Raw genomic sequence first — 24,500 nt, forward strand, 5'->3', positions numbered from 1 at the left:
GAAGTAAGTTATTCTAAGTCGATCTAAGATGCGTCGATTTCAGCTATGCTATTCTCATAGCTGAAGTTGTGTATTTTAGATCGATCCCTCCCTCCCCCCCCCAGCGTAGACCGGCCTATGAGGCGTAGCCACTAGAGAAGGACAAGGAGCCATACCGTCTTAATAAGGGTTACACATTTATACCTGTATGGCTTCTACATGTTGAAATACTTCTATGATTCACTCTAACACAGCGTTAGATGAAAAATATCAAGTTAAAGCAATTTTTTTTCTGATAGCTGGATGACCAACATTTTAGATCATCAAAGCAGCTGTTTCAGATCACTCCTCACACATAAGGCTTTCAAATAATTAAAGAAATTAGCATGACAATACTCCTGAGACATGCTTTTTGGCCAATTTTCAAACTAAACAGTGGCTGGTACAGAAAAATAATGTCTTGAATTTCCAGTTGGCTAGAGGTATGGTACCATTATCATTGCTGCAACTGTTAAGAAGTAGAGTGAGCACTGCAATAAGAACATAAGAATGGCCATACGGGGTCAGACCAAAGGTCTATCTAACCTATCTATCTGCTGACAATGACCAACGGCAGGTGCCCCAGAGGGAATGAACAGAGCAGCTAATCATCAAGCGATCCATCCCCAGTCGCCCATTCCCAGCTTCTAGCAAAAAGAGGCTAGGGACACTATCCCTGCTCATTCTGGCTAATAGCCATTGATGGCCTATCCTTCATGAATTTATCTAGTTCTTTTTTGAACCCCGTTATAATCTTGGCCTTCACAACATCCTCTGGCAAAGAGTTCCATGGATTAACTGTGCATTGTGTGAAGAAATACTTCCTTTTGTTTGTTTTAAGCCTGCTGCCTATTAATTGCATTTGGTGATCTCTAGTTCTTGTGTTAAGAGAAGGAGTAAACAACACTTCCTTCTTTACTTTCTTCACACCAATCATGATTTTATAGACCTCTATCATAGCCTTCCTTAGTTTTCTCTTTTCAAAGCTCAAAAGTTGCAGTCTTTTTAATCTCTCCTCATACGGAAGCCATTCCATAGCCCTAATAATTTTTGTTTCCCTTTTCTGAACCTTTTCCAATTCCAATATATCTTTTTTGAGATGGGGCAACCACATCTCCATATAGTATTCAAGATGTGGGTGTACCATGGATTTATACAGAGGCAATATGATATTTTCTGCCTTATTATCTCTCTCTTTCTTAATGATTCCCAACATGGTTAGTTTTTTTGACCGCCACTGCGCACTGAGTGGATGTTTTCAGAGAACTATCCACAATGACTCCAAGATCTCTCTCTTGAGTGGTAACAGTTAATTTAGACCCCATCATTTTATACATATAATTGGGATTATGTTTTCCAATGTGCATTACTTTGCATTTATCAACAATGAATTTCATCTGCCATTTTGTTACCTAGTCACCCAGTTTTGTGTGATCCCTTTATAGCTCTTTGCAGTCTGCTTGGGACTTAATATCTTGAGTAGTTTTGTATCATCTGCAAATTTTTCCACCTCACTGTTTACCCCTTTTTCCAGATGATTTATATACATGTTGAATAAGACTGGTCCCGGTCCAGACCCTTGGGGGACACCACTATTTACCTCTTTCCATTCTGAAAACTGATCAGTTATTCCTATCCTTTGTTTCTGACCTTTTAATCAATTACCAGTCCATGAGAGGACCTTCCCTCTTATCACATGACAGTTTACTTTGCTTAAGAGCCACTGATGAGGGACCTTGTCAAAGGCTTTCTGAAAATCTAAATACACTATATCCATTGGATCCCTTGTCCACATGCTTGTTAACCCTCTCAAAGAATTCTAGCAGACTGGTGAGGCATGATTTTCCTTTACAAAAACCAAGTTGACTCTTCCCCAATAAATCATGTTCATCTATACGTCTGACAATTCTGTTCTTTCCTATAGTTTCAAACAGTTTGCCCAGTCCTGAAGTCAGTCTTACTGGCCTCTAATTGCCAGGATCACCTTTGGAGCCCTTTTTAAAAATTGGTGCCACATTGGCTATCCTTCAGTCATTTGGTACAGAGATTGATTTTAATGATAGGTTACAAACCACAGCTAGCAGTTCTGCAATTTCACATTTGAGTTCCTTCAGAACTCTTGGGTGAATATCATCTGGTCCTGGTGACTTATTACTGTTTAATTTACCAATTTGTTTCAAAACTTCCTCTAATGACACATCAATCTGGGACAGTTCCTCAGATAAGTCACCTAAAAAGAATAGCTCAGGTCTGGGAATTTCCCTCACATTCTCAGCCCTGAAGACTGATGCAAAGAATTCATTTAGTTTCTCCACAATGGCCTTGTCGTCCTTGAGTGCTCCTTTACCATCTTGATCATCTAGTGGTCCCACTGCAATGGAAAGCTCTTAACACAAATGCACATAAAACAAGAAAACCAGTCTCATGAAGGTAATCTCGAATAAACAGATAGAATGAAAATGAAGTATTTTTCATATACAATGAAAAATAAAATATTGTCATTATTACCTGATATTTTCTTGGCGTGTAAATGTTATCATGAATTGCTTCTTGTTGCCATGGCAGTCCAAAAAAAGGACCCATTGGTGAGGAAGCAGGGGTCATAAGCTGCAGTCCTGCCATGCTGAGGGATTGCAAAGCAGGGCTTTCCATTCATTCATTCATCCAGTGTTTCTTTCATTGCATTTTTGTTCCAGCACAGCTTACTATGAAAAAATAAGGCATTAAAATCATGCATTATTAAAAGCACAAAGCAAATGACAGGCTTTCGGTATGAGTTTATCTGGGAACACCTTTACTGGAAATTTATTTCTTGGAAGTTCTAGCCTTTTGTTTACTCATATCTATAGAACAACAACAAACAACAACAACAAGAAAGAGGTAAATTAAGAGCTGTAAATAAACAGACATTTTTCAATTTCATATTTATACTGAGGACAGCATATTATTAACCAATGTCACAAAAACTCAGAGAATCTGCATTTTTAAGGGGCAACCCAGAGTAACGTCAAGTTCACACTCTTGAATTTGCCTTAATTCTGTTAATACAGTCTCAATTGACAAGATCCAGAAATATGTTCAATTACAAGATATGAGAAGTTAAAGTGGAACTAGCACAAATCTGTAAGTGAAACAGAGTAAGATGATAAAATTCTGGAAAGTTGCTCCAATAAAAGATATTACCTCACCCACTTTTTCTCTCTAAAATTCTGAAAAGAACAGAGATAAGTCTCTCTCTTTCACTGGAAAAATTCTGAGGAGGAAGTAATGTGACGCAGGTTTCCCTCTGAATATTCCCCAGAAGAAAAAACAATGCAGAATATCAGTCAGATTAGGGAAACTAGAAACTCATTGGGTACAATCATACAAAGTTTTCGACAGCAAAAAATATATTAATTTTGAAGCCAGACACATGTAGAGGTCAAATTAATATTTTAATTTTGAAATGGTGTAATAGATTTACATTTTAATAATTTAATTTAAATTTTAAAAGTGTGTATCAAGGACCTCAAAAATGTATAGCAAATGATTAAAAAACTACAGCAATCCTGTTTCACCACCTTGTAGAAAATGGTATGTGATAACATAGCTCAACAGGATCATTCATTTGTGCGTCTCACAGTGCTTTATGGATATATGTAGGAGTAGCCCCATTTCACAGACAGCACAGGCAAGTATGAAGCTTTGGCCTAAATATTCCGAGAGGCAGTCTGGTTTACTTGATGAGATTTGGCTCTGTCAAAGAGGTTCTACCCTCAGCAGTGTCCCAGGGTCTTCACTTCAGGGGTATGGCACCCAAGACCTTGCTCAATAAGTAGTGCTATGAATCATCTATAATTAATAGCAGTCAGCACAACGGGGACGACTTGGACTCTGACTCGTAGCCCAATGCATTTTTCCCTAGGCCAAAATGCATTTTGATGGAGGAGAGACATACACTTCATTAGCCAAGGAACCGTATGACAATATTGCTGACATTTGGCAGATGCGATTCAACATTTTAGTTTCAACTAAGTAGAAATTGTAAAGTTTGGAAGAGAACAGCTACAGAATTCCAAAGAAGAAAGTGTAGTTCAAAACAAAGGGGAAGCTGAGAATACTGTGAATTTTGTAGCTGCGGATGCTATGGGTTTTGCTCATACCCAGGTTTAAAATTTGGTGAGACACATCTAAACTAATTTCAGAAAATTTGCATGAACGTTTCTTCCTTTTTCCAGGAACATGTTCCAGTGACCAAAATACTTTAAAAAATTTTCAATTTTGGACATAAAGCCAGAAATGGAGCATGTCTTCCTTCTTTCATATCCCTCCATGATAACAGTGACTAACTTCCTGAAATTCCATTTAAGCCAGACATTAAACTCCCATGACGTTATGCTACATCAGATGCCATCTATCTGATGAGACATCAATTATGGATAAAGTTCATATTCATAAGCAGTTTTGGCTGTGTTTGTAAAAGACTGAGCATCACGTTTGTTCTAAAACCATAATTTTGTTTTTTGCCTATCATCAGGAAAAGTTGCCATTTCTAGGGTTAAAGTACAGCAATCTCCCTCTGCCAAAGCAGTAGTCTTTTTTGGAGGCAAATGAAGAATTGTGTGTCCAATTTAAACTCAGTAGAAATGTAAGAAGATAGAATGTAACTACCATGGTTGGATTTTTTTGGTCATACTACTGAAGCAACCACCCTACAGTGAAACAAATAATACCATGGGATCTCTAATGAGCACAAATGGCATGAGTAATGCCATACAATGACATACATTGTCTTATCAGGTAAACGGCATCTGAAACAGCATAATGTCATGGGAATTTGGGTTAAGTACCAGTATTGACTTGAGGAAAAAAGGCCTCCTCCTGAACCACCACCATTACCTTCTACAGCAGCAGGGTTTTCCTAATAATATATCTCACATCCGAGTAAAGGGCAGGGACATGTTTGCTTAGCTTTGAGATTTGACAAGTTCATAGTCTAAAATGGGTATGGATGTAAGCCAGAAAAAACAGTTACTAACCTTCTGTAACTGTTGTTCTTCAAGATGTGTTGCTCACATTCCATGTTAGGTACGTGCACCGTTGCTGGAGATTTTTCCCTCGGTGGTATCCGTCAGGCTGGCTCTAGTGCCCTCTGGAACCGCGCGCTCATGTGCTGGTATACGGGGTGCCACCTGCCACACACCCTCTCCGTTCCTTCTTCTCAGTCAACTGCAACAGAGGAGTAGGAGGTGGGTTGTGGAATGGACATGAGCAACACATCTTGAACAGGAGCAGCTATGGAAGGTTAGTAACCATTTTTTCTTCTTTGAGTGCTTGCTTCCACTTTAGGGGACTCACAAGCAGTACCCTCAGTAGGTGGGCTCGGAGTTCATGGACATGCTGACTGTAACACTGGTCTTCCAAACTTGGCGTCATCTCAAGCCTGTCGAGTGATGGCATAGTGGGATGCAAAAGTATGCACTGATGACTAAGTTGCTGCCCTGCAGATGTCTTGGATTGGGACTTGTGCAAGGAATACAGATGAAGAGGCCTGATCTCCCACGGAGTAAGTGGTTAGGACAGGCTGGACGTGTGACATTCGCCTGCTCACAACAAGCCTGAATACAGGCAGTTATCCAGGAGGAGATCCTCTGGGCTGATATTGGAAGGCCTTTCATCTTTTCTGCCTTTGCTACAAAGAGTTGTGTGGATTTGAAAAAGGATTTAAGCCACTCAATATAGAAGGTGAGGGCACGTCTAACATCTAGTGAGTGATGCTGCTGCTCCTGAGAGTTCTTGTGAGGCTTCGGGAAGAAGACTGGCAGGAAAATAGCCTGGTTGCTATGGAACTGTGAGACCACCTTTGGCAGGAAAGATGGGTGGAGATGCAGTTGGAAGTTGTCCTTGAAGAACACTGTGTATGGTGCTTCTGATGTAAGGCCCTGATTTCAGAGACCCTTCTGGATGAGGTAATCACCACCAGAAAGGCGACTTTCCACGAGAGAAGTAGTAGCAGGCACGATGCTAATGGGTCGAAAGGAAGGCCCGTGAGCCCCATCAGAACCAGGTTAAAGTCCCATGGAGGGATTAGTTCACGGACCTGAGAGTAGAGTCTCTCCAATCCCTTGAGAAACTGAACCATCATCTAATTAGAGAACACTGACCTGCCGTTCACCGGCAGGTGGAAGGCTGAGATTGCTGTTAAGTGCACTTTGAAATACACTCGGGCCAGATCTTGCTGTTTTAGATAGACTACTTGCTCTAAGATAGCCTGAAGGGAAGAACAAACCTGAAAGAGATCTCACGGAGATGCCTACAGGGAGAAGCGCTTCCATTTGGCCAGGTAGGTAGCCCAAGTGGATGGCTTCCTACTACCTAATAAGACCTGTCAAACTTGCTCTGAACAGGCCTGCTCCTCCGGGTTCAGTCATGTAACATTCATGCAATTAGGTGAAAGGAGGCAAGGTTGGGGAGGAGCAACCAGCGGTGGTCTTCTGAGATGAGGTCCGGATGGAGCGGAAGTGGAAGAGAGGATGCTATTGATAGATCCAGCAGTGTGCCAATCCAGATGTGACATGGCCACGACAGGGCTATAAGAATAACCCTCACCTTGTCCTGCTTGATTTTCAGGAGGATCCTGGGAACCAGAAGGACTGGGGGAAAAGCATACAGCAGAAGCCCTATCCATGGGAACACGAAGGCGTCGGAGAGGGAGCCTGGACTGTGCCTGCGCAAAACTGATGGCACTTCCTGTTCTGCTTGGTCATGAACCGGTCTACCTGGGGAGAACCCCACCTTTGGGGGAAGAACCTGGCAATCTCCAAGTGAAGGGACCACTTGTGGTCAGAGAAAAACAATCTGCTGAGCTGAGCTGAGCCACCAGTGCATCCTAGGATCCTGGAAGTGTGACACCGCGATTTGGATGGAGTGCCACATGCAGAAGTCCCACAGATGAATGGCCTCCTGATGGGGCAGAGAATTGAGCACTTCCCTGTTTGCTGATACAGAACATGGCCATGGTACTGTCTGTCAGAACTTGCACCACCTTGCCTGAGATCTGAGGGAACACCACTTGATAGGCTAAGCATACAGCCCTGAGTTTATGTGCAGGGACAGTTCTTCCTGGGACCATAGGCCCCAAGTCCTGAGGAGGTGGAGGTGGGCTCTCCAACCTAGGTCTGACACTAGGGACACTGATGGCTGAAGGGGTAACAAAGGGTACTCCCATCATCACTGACCTTGGGTCTTTCCACAAGTCCAGGGAGGTGAGGACCAGGGGTGAAACAGTGAGCACTGAATCTAAATGGTGTCTGTTGGGGGAGTAAATTGACGCTAACCACGTCTGTAGGGGCCTGAGACTTGCATGACAAACCACGTAAGTGCATAGAGCCATATGCCCCAGTAGCCTGAGGCAAACTTGGGATGTCGTAACTGCGTGGACCATAACCTTGGATATCAGGTCTGACAGTTTGGAATCGGGCCTCGGAAAGGCAGGCTCTGGCTTGGGTCAAGTCAAGCACTGCCCCAAATAAATTCTAGTCTCTGAACTGGAGCAAGAGTGGACTTTTCCTCGTTTATCAACAGGTCCAGCGCTAGGAAGGTGGCTTGGACCGTGCTGATGCTGTTCGCACATAAGCCTCTGACCGACCCTTGATCAACCAGTCATCAAGGTACAGTAGACCTGGACACCTCACCGTCTGAGAAAGGCCTCTACTACTGCCATACACTTTGTAAAAACCTGAGAAACTACAGACAGGCCGAAAGGAAGAGTGGCGAATTGGTAGTGGCACTGGTTCACAATAAATCCGAGAAATCTTCTGTGGCCACAGAAGATAAAAATGTGAAAGTACACATCCTTTAAGTCGAGGGTGGCATTCCAGTCCCCTGGATACAGGGAGGGAATGATGGAGATCAGGGAGACCAAGAGGAATCTCAATTTCTTTAGATATCTGTTGAGGCGATGCAGGTCCAGAATGGTCTGGAGGCCCCCCTTGGCTTTTGGGATTAGGAAATATTGGGAGTAACACTCCTTCCCTCTCAAGTCTTTAGGAACTTCCATAAGGCCCCCATTCACAGGATGGGCTGCACCTCCTAGGTAAGGAGCTGCTCGTGAGCAGGGTCCCTGAAGAAGGATGTGGGTGGGAGGAAGAAGTGGATGAAAACTGAAAGGTATAACCAATTGTCAATGTACTTAGCATCCAGCAGTCTGACATTACGCAGGACCATACCGGGCTGAAGCACGACAAACGGTCCAAAAAAGGGGGAGCAAGATCTGACGAGTGAGCTGGTATAGTGCGCTCAGGCATACCTTCTAAAGACCTGCTTGGGCCCATCGGAGTACCTATGAGACCCTGGCTGGGAGGTTGACATGGACAGAAGAGACTGATGTCTCTTGTAAACTCTCTTTTTCCTTTTATAGGGCTCCTGTCTCAGAGATGGCACCAAAACACGAGGTGGCTGTTGGGGCCTGAAGTGCTTCCTGGAAGCAGCTGGAGCTTAGAGGCCCAAGGACTGGAGGGTGGCCCTTGAGTCCTCCAGGGTGTGAAGGCTTGTGTCTGTCTGCTCTGAGAACAGCGAGGAGCCTTCAAAAGGGAGGTCCTGGATAGATTGCTGGACCTCATGAGGAAGTCCCAAGGACTGGAGCCAAGAGCAACACCTCATGGTGACAGCTGAGGCCTTTGTCTTGACTATTGTGTCAGCTATGTCCAGAGCTGCCTGGAGAGAGGTCCTGGCCACATTCTTACCCTCCTTCAAGAGGGTAGAGAATTCCTGCCTTGAATCTTGAGGCAGAGAGCTTTTAAACTTGGCCAGGAAGTCCCACAGATTGCAATTCTATCTTCCTGTGACAGGGTTAGGAATCACCACCGCTGGCACCTCCCGCTGGGTGCTCTGGGAATTAGCTCTGTCCAGTCATGGAGCACCTTTTTCATGTAGTACCTTACCCTTCATCTGCTCTACTGCTTCGGGGACCCTCGTTGCTCCCCCGCTCGGCAGCGTCCTCTTCGGGACACACTGGCAGTGCCCACTGCTCCGGTCTCACCCCCTTCGTGGATTTGGTGTTATCAGCAGTCCATGATCTACACCTGTTGTAGTGGCCAGCTGTAGCCTCTAAGTCTAGCCCCTTATCGCAGGGACCAGCCACAGCCTGGATCAGGCCACGCTCCTCTTCAGCCACGTGTAGCACAAGGGGAAGGCGGGGACCCAGGCCCACCTGCTACTCTGGGTCCCAACCCAGGGACCCTCTAGCGGCAGCCTCTCTGCCCTCCTTCTCTCCCCTTGCCCTGCTATTGTCCCTGGGCCACTTCCCTTTCGGCCCTACGCATCTACTGGGCCTAGGCCAGCAACCTGGGGTTTTCCTTGGCCGGCACTCCCCAGCTCCTTCTGGCCTTCCCCAGCACTACTCTGTCCAAGGTGCTACCTTCCAGGTCAGGAGTCAGTCCTCCTCCCTTGACCCCAAGGAGAGACTGCCCGCTCCCTTCCTGGGCAGCCTTTATATATGGCTGAGTCTGATTGGCTGTCTCTAACTGACTCCCTAGCAGGCTTTCTCTGATTGGCCACCCACATGCACCGCCTCCCTGGCCTGCTGAAGCATCATCTAGTAAACGAGTGGAGCAGCCACCCTGCTACACTCCCTAACAAACCTTGCTGGTTAGAGATATGCAGTTGAAGGCTATCCATTGAATAAACGTCTCTCCCAAACAGGTCCAGTTTTTTTTGTGTCTTTTTGTTTGGGGGTAGCGCTCAAATGTGCCTGCCTGTCCCTTTTGTTGGCTGCCGACACAACCAGGGAACCTGGGGGTGGGAGGTGTGTGCAAGTACAGGTACTCAAACCCACTTGCTGGCATGTAGTATTTCTCCTCTGCCCTCTCTGAGGTGAAGGGCAGAGAAGTAGTTTTCCACAGGGCCTTGACCGGACCCATTACAGCCTCATTAATGGGGAAGGCCACTTTGGAGGGAGCTACTGCAGCCAGAATGTCAATAAGGCTGTGGGATTTTTCCTTAAGCTCCTCAGTTTCCACTCCCAGAAGATCCTGATAGGCCTTGAAGATGTCCTGTGGAAGTGAGCTACTGGGCCCCTATACAGCCTCGTTTGGGGAGGACGAGGAGGCAGCTTGCACCGGAGGAGGGACTCCTTCCTCTTCCTCAGCCTCAACGATGTCCACAGAAGCCAACTCCTGGATGTCTGTACCGGAATCTAGGTCTGGTGCCAAGCAGGAAGGTGCAGTAGCCCACCTCTATGAAACCACAGAGTATGATCAATGGGAGGGAGGACCCAGTACCAGAGTAATTCCCCAATGGTTCCAGTATGGCCACTGCATAGACCACTGACCCATGGGCCAGGTGACAGCGAGGGGACCCACACCGAGGTCCGGTGGCGCATAGGCTGAGTACTGGTGGTGATTCTTAGGCAGCACATAGGTTTCCCCTTCAGACTCTGATGAAGAATCCTCCCTTGGTGACCATGGTGGAGCAATACCCCTCTCTGCCTCCATATGATGCCAAGAGTATGGGGACTGGCAGCAGAACAGAGATGGCTGTAACAACAGGATCAGAGCCAGTTTGCCCCTAAAGGGTGCCACAGGGCCCGGTGCCAGGAAGGAGCTTAACACTCCCTGCTCTTTCCTGCTCTCAGTAATCGGAGGAGACAGCTGTCCCATTGGAGCCGGGGTGACTGGGAGTGAAAGTAAATCTATGGCCACTGCAAAGGCCTCCAGGGTTGTTGGGACAGTGAGACCACTAGTGCCGCAGTAGCTTCTGGGTGTCGGCAGAGAGTCCTGCACCAGACTAAATGCTCTGAGTGGAGCCAACGGTGCCACCATGGGACTGGGGGTGAAGAAGTAGCCTGGTGCAGGTTGCACTGAGCTTCCTTCCCCCATGCTTTTCTTTTTCTGCACTGGTGAGCACCCTCTATCGGTGTGCTGCTTTTTATGTTTCTTTCTCAACACTGTAGATGGTGAGCGGTGCCAAGAAGAGCGTGGTGCCGGAGGAAGGCTTCATGCTGAAGCCAAAGTGCTTGGTGCAGAATCGGAGTAACTTGGCTCTGAGGCTGGTCTGAGATTAGGATAGCCTTCAGTCTTATCATTCTGTCCTTTTTGGTGTGGTGTCTAAAGTCCTGACAAATCTGGCACTTACGCAAGGTTTGAAGCCCAGGGCATGCCCAGCCCCTGGGGCAAAGTGAGTCCCTCAATGATAGCGACTATATAGCTACACTAATTATTAACTAACACGAACTACAAAATCTATGAACATTGAAAACTAGATTTAATTAACAAACTAGGGATTAGAGCCCAAATCCCACTGGGAAGAAGCCTTGCCGAAGAAAGAGGGGTCGTTCTAGCAACTGTCATGAGCGATAAGATGGAACAGAGGGTGCATGGCCAGCAGCACCCCTTATACAGGCGCAAGAGCCTGTAGCTCCAGAGAGTACTAGAGCCAGCCCGATGGACACTGCTGAGGGAAAAATCTCTGGCAACAGTGCATGCTGAGTGCACACACCTAACACGGAATGGACATGAGCAAGCCCTGGAAGAAGAATGAAAGATTTGTACCCTTCGAAGTTTCTATTTCAAAAGCAAGAAAAACAATAAGTTCTTTAATAAACCAAAATTGTACAGAAGTATCTAGAAACCAAGAAAAAAATTAATCAGTTTATCTGAAAAAAATGTAAGGTTTTAATTGGAAACAGTCAACAACTAAGTACTTGTGTTCAGAATCTACTGAGAGGAATTAACTGGACCCTGAAACTAACCAAGAAGAGAAGCAGACAACAGCTGGACAAAGTCAAAATAGTTGTGTAGCGGGGCAGTCACCCCACTCCGGCTCAGAAAGGGTTAAAAGCCAGCTCTTGGGGAGGGATGGGGCTGAGAGCCAATAAGAAAAGACTGGGAGACAGCCAATCAGGGCCAGGCTGGGCCCTATAAAAGGGCTGTGAGCCAAGAGGCAAGTCAGTCTCTCTCTAGCTTTGGAGAGAACTGGACCTAGCTGCCTGAAGGAGCAAAGGGTACCGTGGACAGAGCAGTGCTGGGGAAGGGGCAGGCTAAGCTGGGGAGCTCAGGCCTGGAGAACTCCCAGGCTGCAGCCTGACAGGAAGGCCTAGAGACGTACTGGGCTGCAGGGAAAGGCAGCAGGTCTAAACCCCCCTTGCCAATGATGATTGGCCATTACACTGCAGTCTGCCCCAGTGAACAGGGGCTAGATGATGACTGGCAGTAACCCCTGAGGCAAGGTGGGCTTAGAGGGTTGAAGGTTCCCCTGGAAGGGGGGACCCAGAGAGTGGGGGTCCTGTTGGAGAAGAATGGCAGGGTAAGGGGCACCGGGGTCCAGGAGGGACACAGGGCCTGAGGCAGGTGAGCTGCCGGCCAGCAGAGGGCACTCTGAGCTGGAAGCAAGCTAATTCCCAGGGCAACCAGCAGGAGGTGCCAAACCAGTAAGTCTCACTTCGCTACAAGTTGACTGCCAGGTCAGTGTGGGCAATGAACATATCTGCTAATCTTGATCTTCTACATGAACTTTGTAAATTAGTGAATGTGAAAACTCCGATGATGTGAGCTGTAGCTCACGAAAGCTTATGCTCAAATAAATTTGTTAGGCTCTAAGGTGCCACAAGTCCTCCTTTTCTTTTTGCGGATACAGACTAACACAGCTGCTACTCTGAAACCTGTCAAACTGTTGAAGCCAAACTTGGGGAGGGAAAAATAGTTTATACAATAATTTTGAAGTATCTGCTGGTTTACAAGAACAGAGCAGAGGCAGCACCACATGCAAGCTTCTTTGCTGTGTCAAAACAAAACTGACAGGACCAATTTTAGGCCTACTAGCCTTGGTAAGAGAGCAGCCATATCACTTTGGGCTGTGAGTGTTTAAATGGGAGACCTCCAAGAAAAACTCAGATGCAGCAAAGAGCGGCAGTGATTCAGTAGGTGGTAGGTCCATTCACAGCAATATTTTCTCCCCTTCCTGAGTCTCATGGGGAGAAAATGTGCTGCTGGAGCTGAAATCTTTCAAATGTAAAATCAAGGTCCTGATTAGCCCATTCATTAAACAGATTCCAGAATAGATTTGAAAGAGCAAAAAGTATTAACTCCAGAATCCTGCTCACATTACTACTTCAGTAATACTCTGCCTAGTAAACATTTTCTTTGTAATTTCAGTTTGAGTAACTAGTGTCATTAAAAATGACTACATTCTACTCTTGAGGTGGCTGCACTTCAGCAGGGGGTGAGTACTTTTTATTTTCTGTATAGATTTTACACTGTGCGCGCACGTATGTATAAATAAAACATATTATAAACAAACTATGTTAAAAGAACATATTAAAGTTGCAAAGTAAATCACTTTATTTAGGAAATCTCAAGTTAGGAAGACTGAGAACTGTGCTTTGACCAAATAAACTGTTACAAAATGCAAGTACTCTAGAAAAAAATCAGGTCCCAGTCATCTCAAATTAGGTACCCAAAGTTAGTGGAAACTTTTGACCTTAATCTCTGTGCCTCCGCTCCCCATCGGTAAAATGAGGATACCATCCCCTTACCTCAAAGAAGTATTGTGAAGATAAATTTGTTTGTGAAGCCCCTGGATACTATAGTGTTGTGCCATAGAATTATTTTCTTTGGATTTTTCTGGTGTTCAGAGCAGGATTTCTGTGTTCAGAGCAGGATGCAGTAAATAAGGCCTGGAGGGGTCACAAACAATGAGAGAACAAAATACTGAGTAGGTGCTCAGTAAGTAAGCACCATGTCTCTTGTGAACTAAATGAGGACAGGAGTCCTGTGGAAAAACTAGTATGTCACCATGTAAGCACAAAGGGGCTGAATTAAGGTGGCATATGCAACCATAATTGTGGCATTTCCTAACTTTTCAGTGCTTGACTTTGCAACTTAATGTGTTTTAACATAGTTCTTGTGTGTGTAATACATCATACATGAATCTGTGAAACATTTTAGGATTTTTCTGTTTCATCAACAGACAATAATTGTTTTCATATCCAATAGTTAAGTAAAGTAACTTGGTCTTTCAGCAGTCACTAACCTTGATCTATGAATTTCTATCTGACAATCCTAGTGATGCGAAAGTTCTGTACCTAGCTTTAACTCTACCAACAAACTTCTAGTTTCCCCTCTAAATAACACACAGATGTAGAAGAAAAAAGTTTCCAAGAATGAATCCACAGGATAGGCAGCAAATTTAAAAGCAAGTCACTCATCAACTGTACAAAAATTGCATTAAAATTTCTCTGCTTAACTGCTATCTCTCGCTACAGCACTCAAACACCATCTTTTTAGAAAAAAGTTCTATATATCAGCCAAATACGTCATTTTAAATAAAACCCAGAAAGATCCAAAAATATCCTGTTCCATCTCTTGGGTATCAAAGAGAAAATGTAATGGAACTTGAGCATCAACAGATGAAAGTAAACATTAAACCATGAAATGGAAAACTCACTGGAAGCATTCCATGCCCGCTCCTACAAAATTTGGAGAGATTCTATTCCAATTTTTGTACATTTAATGACTTATTTGCTTTGAAATTTGCTGCTCTCCTGGTGGATAAAGTCTTTGAGGCAGAAATTGTCCTCTTTGCCAAACTTGGGGCATACACACAATACACCTTTCACAATATTAGTATTTAACAAAAAGGTAGCATATACATTTGTAGCTAATTTAAAAAACAGCATTAAATTTATTCACTTCCATTTGCTTTATCAAAGATATCATTTGGTGACCATAAGAACTGAAAATTAAAACAGTATTGTGATTATTTATCCTTACTAAGATTTCAGCCTACTTCGGGAGTTCAAACTTTGTTTTTCATTTGAAGTAGAAGTCTTGCATGAAAGATTCTCTAACCTTGGAGAAAAATCTCAACAATAACCAGATGGAGTAGGAAAAGTTTCACTTTCATTGAAATAGGACTCTCTCCCTTTCCACAGTAATTAATTTCTTGGATATTTCCAAAATGAAGAGTTCAGAATTCTGGATTGCACTTCAGAGTCCTGTGTAAAGTAAGTTTCTTTCCTCTAACTGTAAGAACCACACTTGGGAACTAGTCAAACAAGCTGACCTTGGGAGATGGACTAGATGACCTAATGGGTCCTTCCCATTTCTATAATCTCTGTAATATGATTGTATGAAACTCTCTTTCTCTGTGTTGGCATTCACTTGAAGCATTCTAGAAAGAGAGCCTTAGTCTTTGTTTTGTCTTTCCAAACTTTTCTAAGAGATTACTGGATCTTGGGTTTGTTTTCTTTAAACTCAGAAGTGCAAAGAGAACGTATTGTAGCTGAAATACTCAAAAGCCCTCTAGGAACAAGTTTCCCTGAGGTATCTTTCAGTGGAAATACAGTGCAATTATTTAACCATTTTTAATTCCCTTCTTGAACCAAAAAACCCTAGAGTTTTTAAGGCCATGTATAGTAAGATGTGAACCAAAAAGATCACCTTTATACACTCTATACAACATGTAAGCAGAATGTTGCTTTCTCAACTGAGAGAATAAAAATCCGATGAAGTGAGCTGTAGCTCACGAAAGCTTATGCTCTAATAAATTTGTTAGTCTCTAAGGTGCCACAAGTACTCCTTTTCTTTTTGCAAATACAGACTAACACGGCTGCTACTCTGAAACCAGCTTTTTTTGTTTGTTACTCAGCAAAGCCTATTTAATAATTTTAATAAGATCAGATTATGATGAGGCTCATGTTAGACTGACCTGCCTCTGAAGAGCTTCTTCTATAACCCATGTAGTATTGTCAACAGCTGGAGTTCCTGACGGATTCTTCCTGACCTCCTGAAATGGTGGACAATTTAGAACTTAAGTCTCAGCAAATTAAGGACCTTTGAAGTCCCTCATCCTAGGTCAGGGGTGGGCAAACTTTTTGGCCTGAGGGCCACATCGAGGAATAGTAAATTGTATGCCGGGCCATGAATGCTCACAAAATTGGGGTTGGGGTGTGGAAAGGGGTGAGGGCTCTGGGGTGGGTCTGGGGATGAGGAATTTGGGGTGTCGGAGGGTACTCTGGGCTGGGATTGAGGGGTGCGGCGGGGGATCAGAGCTGGGGCACGGGTGCAGGAAGGAGTGCAGGTTCTGCCTCGGGGTGCAGGCTCTGGGATGGGGCTAGGGATGAGGTTTGGGGTGCAGGAGGGTGCTCCATGCTAGGATTGAGGGGTTTGGAGAGCGGGAGGGGGATCAGGGCATAGCGAGAGAATCAGGGGTGCAGGCTCCGAGCAGTGCTTACCTCAAGCGGCTCCCGGAAGCAGTGGCATGTCCCTTCTCCAGCTCCTAGGCATGGAGCAGCCCCTGACCTTCAGAGCGGGGCCACAGCGCAGCTTCCAGGAGCTGCATGGTGCGGCCCCATCCTAGCAGCCCAGCTGGAGTGCCGGAGCGGGGCCAAGCCGCGTATTGCAGCCCCAATCCTGTTTCCTAGCGGGAGCTCGTGGGCTGGCTTGAAACGGCCCGTGGACCATAGTTTGCCCACCCCGTCCTAGGTTAAAACTGTGGTATCTCTATTGAGAAAGGAGACTAAAGAATGGATACTACAGTCAGGTCTATACTAAAAGTGTTTGTTATAGCTATACCAGCAAATCCAAATGTAGATGCAGTTTACACCATGAAAAAATTGATTGTCAGCATAGTTTATACCAATTCTCAGAGTAAAATAAGCTACACCAGCAAAAGGGCTTTTATGCTGGCACAACTGCGTATGCTGTGTATACTTTTGCCAGTGCACAAATAGGCACACTTCTAATTGACACTGATATGCCAGCAAACATTTCTAATGCAGCCCAGGCCTTAGAAACAACAAAACAGTGTCCGTAAGTTTTACAAAGGAAAGTTCCTACTTTAGCAGAACAAAAACATATAGAGCCAGTTTCTGGTCCACACTATAGCCCTTTTGTACCACTCTGCAAAGGGGTGAAGGAAAGGGGCTCTAAAAGTGCCCTAAACATACAGCTAAGGATTCTGCTGGAACATGCAGAGCTGGCACTACACAAATTCCCCTTCTATGGCCTCCTTGACACAGAGGACATACTGGGAGTGCTCAGAGGGTAGGAGGCTGTGATAAATGGGGGCGGGGGGGAGTAGCTCCCTTTTACGGACACCCTGCCAGCCAGTAACTATAAAATCCCTCCTAGTAGCTGTTCTTTAATTGCTCTACCTGTAATGGGTTAAAATCTCACTGCTATGCATCAGTAAAAGGAAATGAGTGGGCACCTGGCCAAAAGAGCCAACAGGAAGGCTAGAAATTGTTAAAATTTAGAAAAAAACCTCCCCTTTTGTCCATCTCTGGCTGTTCTCCCAAGGAGAGGCAGACAAGGCAGCAACTATGCTTAAGAAGCTTGGGCCAGGTATGAAAAAATCATCAGTATCATACCTAGAAACTACTCATTTAAAATCCGATACATAAGTAGATCAGGAAATGTCTCAGAAGACATGATTAGGTTTATCCCTTTTATTTCTTTATGGCTTGTGGATTCCTCTGTGCTAACCCCAAGTACTTTTGTTTTGCTTGTAACCTTTTAAGCTGAACCTCAAGAAAGCTATTCTTGGTGCTTAATTCTTGTAGTTGCTCTTTTAAAAATCTAGCAATAGCCTGAGTTCCCAGATGCATTTTCTTTCTTTAATAAAATTTATCTTTTTAAAAAAAAACAAAAAACAGAATTGGATTTGTGTGTCTAAGAGGTTTGTGCACATTGTTTAATTAGCTGGTGGCAACAGCTGATACCCCCCCCTTTTTTTCCCCTCCTCTCTTCTTTCTCAGCTCTTCCCAGGAGGGTAAAAGGGCTGAAGGGTACCCCACAGGAAGGAATTCCTAAGTGTGCCTTCCTGAGCTCTCAAAGGGGTTCCGCACTTGGAGTGGCCAGTATTAATTTTTAGAATCCTTGCAGGGCCTCCACCTTCTGCACTCGAAGTGTCAGAGTGGAGAATTAGCCTTGACAGAGACAGTGTAGCCAAAGCACCCAGCTCCAGAGGTCCCAGACTGATGTAATTGCTCATTGGGGCCATTTCAAGCTTATGTCAGAGCAGCCCTGGCCCCCAGCAGTCACAAGAATCAGAACAGGATACATTCACCCCACCAGCTAAGTGAGCAGGGTTCCAGATTAGCTAAAAATGTAGCACAGATAGAAGCACACTACTGCAAATTTAAAAAAAAAAAAATTCTGCATCACTCTTCATTGTGAAACCTCCTAAAAAGCTTTTAAAAAAAAAACCCCAAAACTTTTCCCTACTATGAAGATTTACTTGGACAGTGTTTTCTTCTCCTGAAGTTATATGGAGCTAAAATTAAGAGTCAAGTGCAAATTTTTTTTTTCCTTATTAAAACAATACTTTTTAATCCAATCTGATTTATTTTGTGCTGTTTACTTCCTGCATTTCTTTCGGTTTAGATAAGCCCACTGGCTACATTCCACCCCTCCATCCTTTTTTAATAAGCATATATTCATTCTGGTTCTAATTCACTTGCATAATAATATGCTTGTGTTCAACACTGTAAATGTTTAAATCCAAAAAATCATTGAAATTTAAAAATAAGTTAAACACTTCTAATCATTACATTTCATAAAATTTTGAAGGTCTGTAGTTTGACTAATGGTAAGTATTTATAATAGTTTGTTAGCTACCTGCCTCTTACATAGTCAGCACCTACGGAGAAAATAAAGCTACTACTTTGTAAAAATTGTGTTTGTATAAAATTAAACTACAGATTATTCAATTTTATACTATCCTAGATTGTGAATCTAAAGCATTTACAGTATTGTTCTAAAGGTTTAGCCATTTAATGAAATTCAATAAAACATGTTAATGCCTAATTTGATACATCTAAATTTGTAATCTGTTTCTCTATTATAAAGCAGACTTACCGTTTTTAATTTCTGAGATCTGTGTGTGTGTTCTTTGAACTGCATTTTGACATCATGATATCAGTTTGTATATTAATTGCATCATTTGCAAGCTTCTGCTCTAAAATGAAATAAAAACATAAGTGTGGAATTAAAGGATAGCTCAAATTCTGTAAACAGTCCAAAATACAAGGAATTTGTAAAAGAAAGGACAATAATATTTGGGTCATAAATAATAATGTAAAGGTCCCTTATGTAATTTTTCAAAACCATCCAGACATACATCTGTATCAGTACACAAGAAAGGTAAGCTCTTGTTAAAGGTCTATCATGAAAGTGACAACATATTCTCTAGTATTTTAGTTTAATAGTGAGATCCAGATGTAAAAATTTCAGAATTTGTATTTTTTTTTAAAATGATTAAAAAATATTTCAAGAAATGAAAGTTCAAAAAAGGAAAAGACTTGGCAAGAAATTAAAAGATAATTACAAGATTTATTTTACCAGGACATTTTAAAACTACTACAAAAATCATTTTAAATTCAGCAATTGCTGGAAACCAATAGGCTATTATTAGTCAACAAGAATGAAAATTAGAGAAATGCAATAGTTCTGTATCCTGTTTAATTATGCTAAATTTTTCATACACAGAATTCCTTTCATTTCACTTCTAAGTTATAAACAAAAAGGGCAAGCACAGTTCAAATTATGTTTTTGTGCAAATTTTAATTCAAGCCTCAACAAACGTCCTCAATGCATGAAAAAGCACTGAGTGTAGTTTACTACCTCCTGAACAGGTCAATACATTCAATATCTTATTGATTAGTTAATATCTAGTAAGATGGTGCAATGTACAAAATCAATTTAAAAAGTATACATATATTTAACTGTCATTTTATAAATGCAACTATCGGGATTTAACAAAGAATTTAGTTAAATACAAACATTGTAATTGCTGCTCCACAGACTTGCATCTGAAACACAGAAGTATAGTCTCTAAGCAGCAATTCTACTTAGTGTATCCACAACTATATACATCCCCATAGAGAAAAGGGAGCAACAGAAGTTACTCAATTTATTCATCCAATGTGTAAGCATTCCCAGAATGACTGAACCATTCACCAAAACGAAAAAAGACAAAAAGCTCTAAAGTCCATTTTTCTAAACAAACTGTTACTGAAAAGTTAAAATACAAAATGAACCTTGATAAGAATTTCTATCCTAATCAGTTTTTATAAAGTTAATAAAAAAGGACATTCCTAAAGATTACTCCAGTGTGTTTTTACCTCTAATGCTGCTACAGAGCTTTTCCAGAGTTTCCAAGCCTGTAATTTTGTTTCACCCTAGGTAACCTAAAAGGTAATATAAAAAGAGAACACTTTAACATGAACTCTCATAAAAAAAAAATTAATCATACCATGTGGTAGTCTGTTTTCTTGCATTTTAAGATTTAGCTCTGTGGCAACAGCTCATGGTCCTTCAAAATCTAACCATCACATATCCTTTCTTGGCTGGGGATACAGACAATGAGTGTCTAAAATATTGGTTTTAAATGCTCAGGAGATATTTGCATATTTTCTGTTTTATTTGCTGAAGTAATTGCTAGAGACCAATTAGATTTACAGCCTTGAAAAACCAAACAAAAAAACTTCACTGTGTGTTATTTATTACCAAAAGTTTTAAAGAAGCTTAATATTCAACATACTTTAAAAGGCTTATAGCATGCATTAGTTTTATGGTGAAATAAATGCAAACACAATTATTACTTCATTTTATAAAAGGGTCCTCCATTACATTCAGGAAAATAGAGTACAGTATGTAAAATCAGATATATTTTGCGCTCTTGTGCAAAAGAGAACTGCTTGAGCTTTATATCCCAAGATAACATATTAAGCCATGTCTCTTTCATGTAAAGACCCTTTTTTCCAGGATAAATTTTTTTTCCTTTCTTTTCTTCAGAAAGTACAGACAATCACTTGGTACATTTAGCGATCAGAGCTGAAGTTTAACGAGTTCCTGTTGTGTCTAATTTGTTAGTTACCATCAAATTGCTCATTCACACTGTCTAAAATGTGCATGATTTCTATTGAACCAGTATATGGTCTAACAGTAAAATCATGTCAGTTGCTGTTAGTATGTTAAAGAAATCACTGTTTTCTATCTAGTAAAATTGCTAAATCTGTTTTTTTAAAAAAATCTTGTTAAAGATAGAAATGGTTCTCTCTACAAGGGGGAGCAGAATGTTTTCTCCGATGCACAGAGGTAGTCAAAATATATTATAATATTAAACTTTACTTTCCAGTAATGTACTAATCTGAACAGAAAAAATAATGCCACAATCCTTTGACATAATATCTAACTTCATACACTATATAGTATTTTTTGATAATTAATGTAGGAGGCAAACATATTAAGGTGACAAAATGGAGATGGACTAAGTATCACTGATTCATTAAAAGTCACTGACAACTTCAGTTTTAACACTACATAGCCGTAAAGCAGGGGATTCAAATTTTAATTGATGGGCATGACACTAACTGTCCCTCAGCGTGATATGCCCTTTTAAGGCCAAAACTAACATGTATCCCAGATAGGCCACATACCAGAAACTCAGTCAAGTTCTAGTACAAAACAGCAGCATCTAAATGATGTTGGTTGAAACCTTGGACAAAAACCTGTTGCAGCAGACAGCCAACCCTTCCTGTCTGAAGGCCAAGAGAAACAACAACTTGCAAGTGAGTACTGCTGAACGATGGCAATAGCGAGTGGTTACCAAAACAAACTACAAAATCCACTCCCTTCCTTCACTGCAATGTGATGCAGATACCAGTCAAATTTTACAGTCAAAGGTCTCTTACCATACACTGAACAAGCAACCCACCCAATCTACAGTAAGTGGAAAGCATATTAAAAGAACACAGAAGAAAAGAGGAAACCATGACACTGCTAAATGACAAAACTGGAAAGAGAAGGTATTTAATGTACGGTGGCGTTACTGTGGAGAAAAACTGTATAGCCAAGGTAGGTTTTTCCATTTTTGTAGGATAATAGGACTCTCATTCATTTCTGATTAATAAAGAAAAATGAATGACAAACATTCATTAAGAACACTAACAACTTTCTATGATTGGTTCATAAGTTTTACAAGGTTAGTTAAGCTGTATGATTAACTAGAATTTTGTTTGAGTTGTTTATGCAATATAAAAAATTCACTTATAATTAAAGCTATAAGCTGAGATTTCCGAAAGTAACTATACTAATTTTAAAGGGTGCTGATTTTCAGAAAGTGTTGAGGACCTTCCCTTTAAAAATCAGGTCTCTTTAAAGGTGGCTCAAGTTGAGCACTCAAAAATATCATTTCCAAACTCAATAGTCACTTCTGAAAACCTTGGCAAGAATCTTCCAGGCATTTTGGCTAATTGCTACTTAACGGTCAGCCAAATGTCAGTAAACTTAGCCAAAACACACCAGGCCAGTAGGAAGGGCAGACACTGATTCACAAGTATTATGGTACCTAAAAAGTAACTTAAAGAGCCATGCTGCGAAAAGAATAAAAACTTAAAATTTATTTTATCTATAGTTAGTAATTCAAAGATTGCCAGAAAAAAAGCCAAAATAGAATTTCAGAATTAAAAAGCTTCCAGAAGTGTGGTAATGACAATGTTTTCCAACACAAGTTATCAAAGCTGCTGCTTGATTTAAAAATCTTCTATAGTTTGATGGAAAGAAATTTTCCCCCTCAAATTGCTACACTAATTTTCTAATAAAATCATAGGGAATCATGGAAGTATTAAAAATAATTCACAAAATTCACTCATTAGGCCCCTATCCTGCTGTTGGATCTGCACAACTGATCTGATGACAATGGGTCTCCATGCAGGAGTAAGGGTTGCCAGCCTGGGTCCAATTGCAGGATCAGTATTGATATCAACAGTCACCAAGCCATTTCTAAGATTGCCAAAGACCTCATGCAAAATTTCTGGGATTAAAAAAAAAAAAAAAAAAAAATCTCCATTCTTCCCTTTCAGTACCAAACAAAGCATTCAGAAGGAATAAAATAGTTTGACAACTCAGGGCGATTGGCAGCCCATAATAATATCAAATAGCAAATAAACCTTTTCCTAAGGTAAGCAGTGTTTAAATGTAAATTATTCTTTAGAAAACAAAATGCAACAAAACAAAACCATGCACTGCATTACAGTAACCAAAAAAATCAGTTTTAGAATGGATGTAATTATTAGCATTATAAATAAGACATTTTGTACACAAAGATGTACAGTAAAAAAATACCATCCTAATTATAACAGTAGGGCTAAAATTCTGTCAGCAATTACCCTTACTGTCTGGTATTAACTCCACAGTAAAGACTTCTTAATAACCATGGGCCCAATCCTTCTGCCATTGAAGTTAGTAGCAAAACTCACATCAGGCCCCAAGTAGCCTAGTAAGCAAATAGTTTAAGGGCAAACATTAAGAAAATCTTTCCTCATCACTACTGTGAACTGAACTACTGATCACATGGGAACATTCCTCCCACTAGGATTATACAGAACAGTAGAGTATGTTTTCAGAAGTGACTAGTGATTTGGGGAATTTCATTTTTGGAGTGCCCCCATCAAAGAATTTTTTTCTGATTTTCAGAAATGCTGAGCTTCTACTCTGAAAAGTCAGGTCTCTTTGAGGTGTCTATAGTGGGGCACTTAAATCTCAGTATCATGCTCTCGCTGTTAAAAGTTTGCTTTATTTTCAGTCTGAATTTGTCTAGCTTCAACTTCCAGCCATTGGATCATGTGATGTCTTTCTCTGCTAGATTAAAGAGCCCATTAACAACTATGTGTTCTGTATATACTGTAATCAAGTCACCCCTTAACCTTCTTTGTTAAACCAGATTGAGCTCCTTGAGTCTGTCACGAATAGGCAGATTTTCTAATCCTCATCATTCTCATTGCTCTTCTATGAGCCCTCTCCAATTTATCAACATCCTTCTTGAATGGAGAACACCAGAACTAGACATAGTATTCCAGCACCAGTTGCACCACTGCCAAACGGAGATAAAATAACCTTTCTACTCCTACTTGAGTTTTGAATAGGGCTAGAAAACCCATTAGAGGCAGAGAGTCATAGAAATGTAGGGCTGAAAGGGACCTCAGGAAACCATCAAATCCAGCCCCCTGTGCTGTGCTAGGACCAAATAAACAGACATCATTGACATGTATTTGTCCAACGTGTTCTTAAAAATCTTCCATTGATGGGGATTCCACAATAGAAGCCTATTGCAGAGCTCTGGAAGTGAAGACAGTACAAAATTTTCTAACTAGCCCTAACTTTCTCTATAGCCTCAAAGCAGTTTGTAAGAATAAGTACACGTAGGGCTGGGAGAGACCTTCAGTTAAAAGGGAACTACAGAGTACTAACCAACACACAACCACGGGCATGGGAAATTACTCCCTTCCCCTTAATTGACTGTATTACAGACAGTTATTGAGTTGTAAATCCAGCATGTGTACACAGCTTTGAAATACACTGCAGGGAGCATTTCTGAGAATTACAAGACTCACGGGTTTAGCAGAAGGAGTATGCGCAGGGAGGAAAAAAAAGGTACTAGTGCTAAAACTCAGGACAAGTGGAAGTAGTTATGGTGGGTATTTGTGTGAAGTGCCATTGAAG

The 24,500-nt window shown here is 41.9% G+C and overlaps 1 protein-coding gene across 16 annotated transcripts in view; it reads right to left on the reverse strand.

Moving 5' to 3' along the window:
* Positions 1–24,500, reverse strand: part of DICER1 (dicer 1, ribonuclease III) — a 119,141-nt gene that overhangs the window by 67,689 nt on the left and 26,952 nt on the right. For 4 of the 16 annotated variants that reach the window (XR_006281896.1, XR_006281897.1, XM_038405511.2 and 1 more), the window contains exons 2-5: positions 20,120–20,185; positions 18,855–18,954; positions 15,703–15,780; positions 2,527–2,723 (exon numbers count right to left, since the gene is read on the reverse strand). Coding sequence is in view for 14 of the 16 variants with exons in the window: in XM_038405511.2 (XP_038261439.1) it covers positions 2,527–2,670 (144 nt within the window). In the remaining 2 variants the exon portion in view is untranslated. Of the gene's footprint in view, positions 1–2,526; positions 2,724–5,036; positions 5,227–15,702; positions 15,781–16,228; positions 16,799–18,854; positions 18,955–20,119; positions 20,186–24,500 lie in introns of those variants that run through there. The other 12 variants (XM_043515981.1, XM_038405505.2, XM_043515987.1 and 9 more) reach the window with 12 other exon arrangements.

This window comes from Dermochelys coriacea, chromosome 6 (assembly GCF_009764565.3).
Source record: "Dermochelys coriacea isolate rDerCor1 chromosome 6, rDerCor1.pri.v4, whole genome shotgun sequence".
NCBI lineage: Eukaryota > Metazoa > Chordata > Testudines > Dermochelyidae > Dermochelys > Dermochelys coriacea.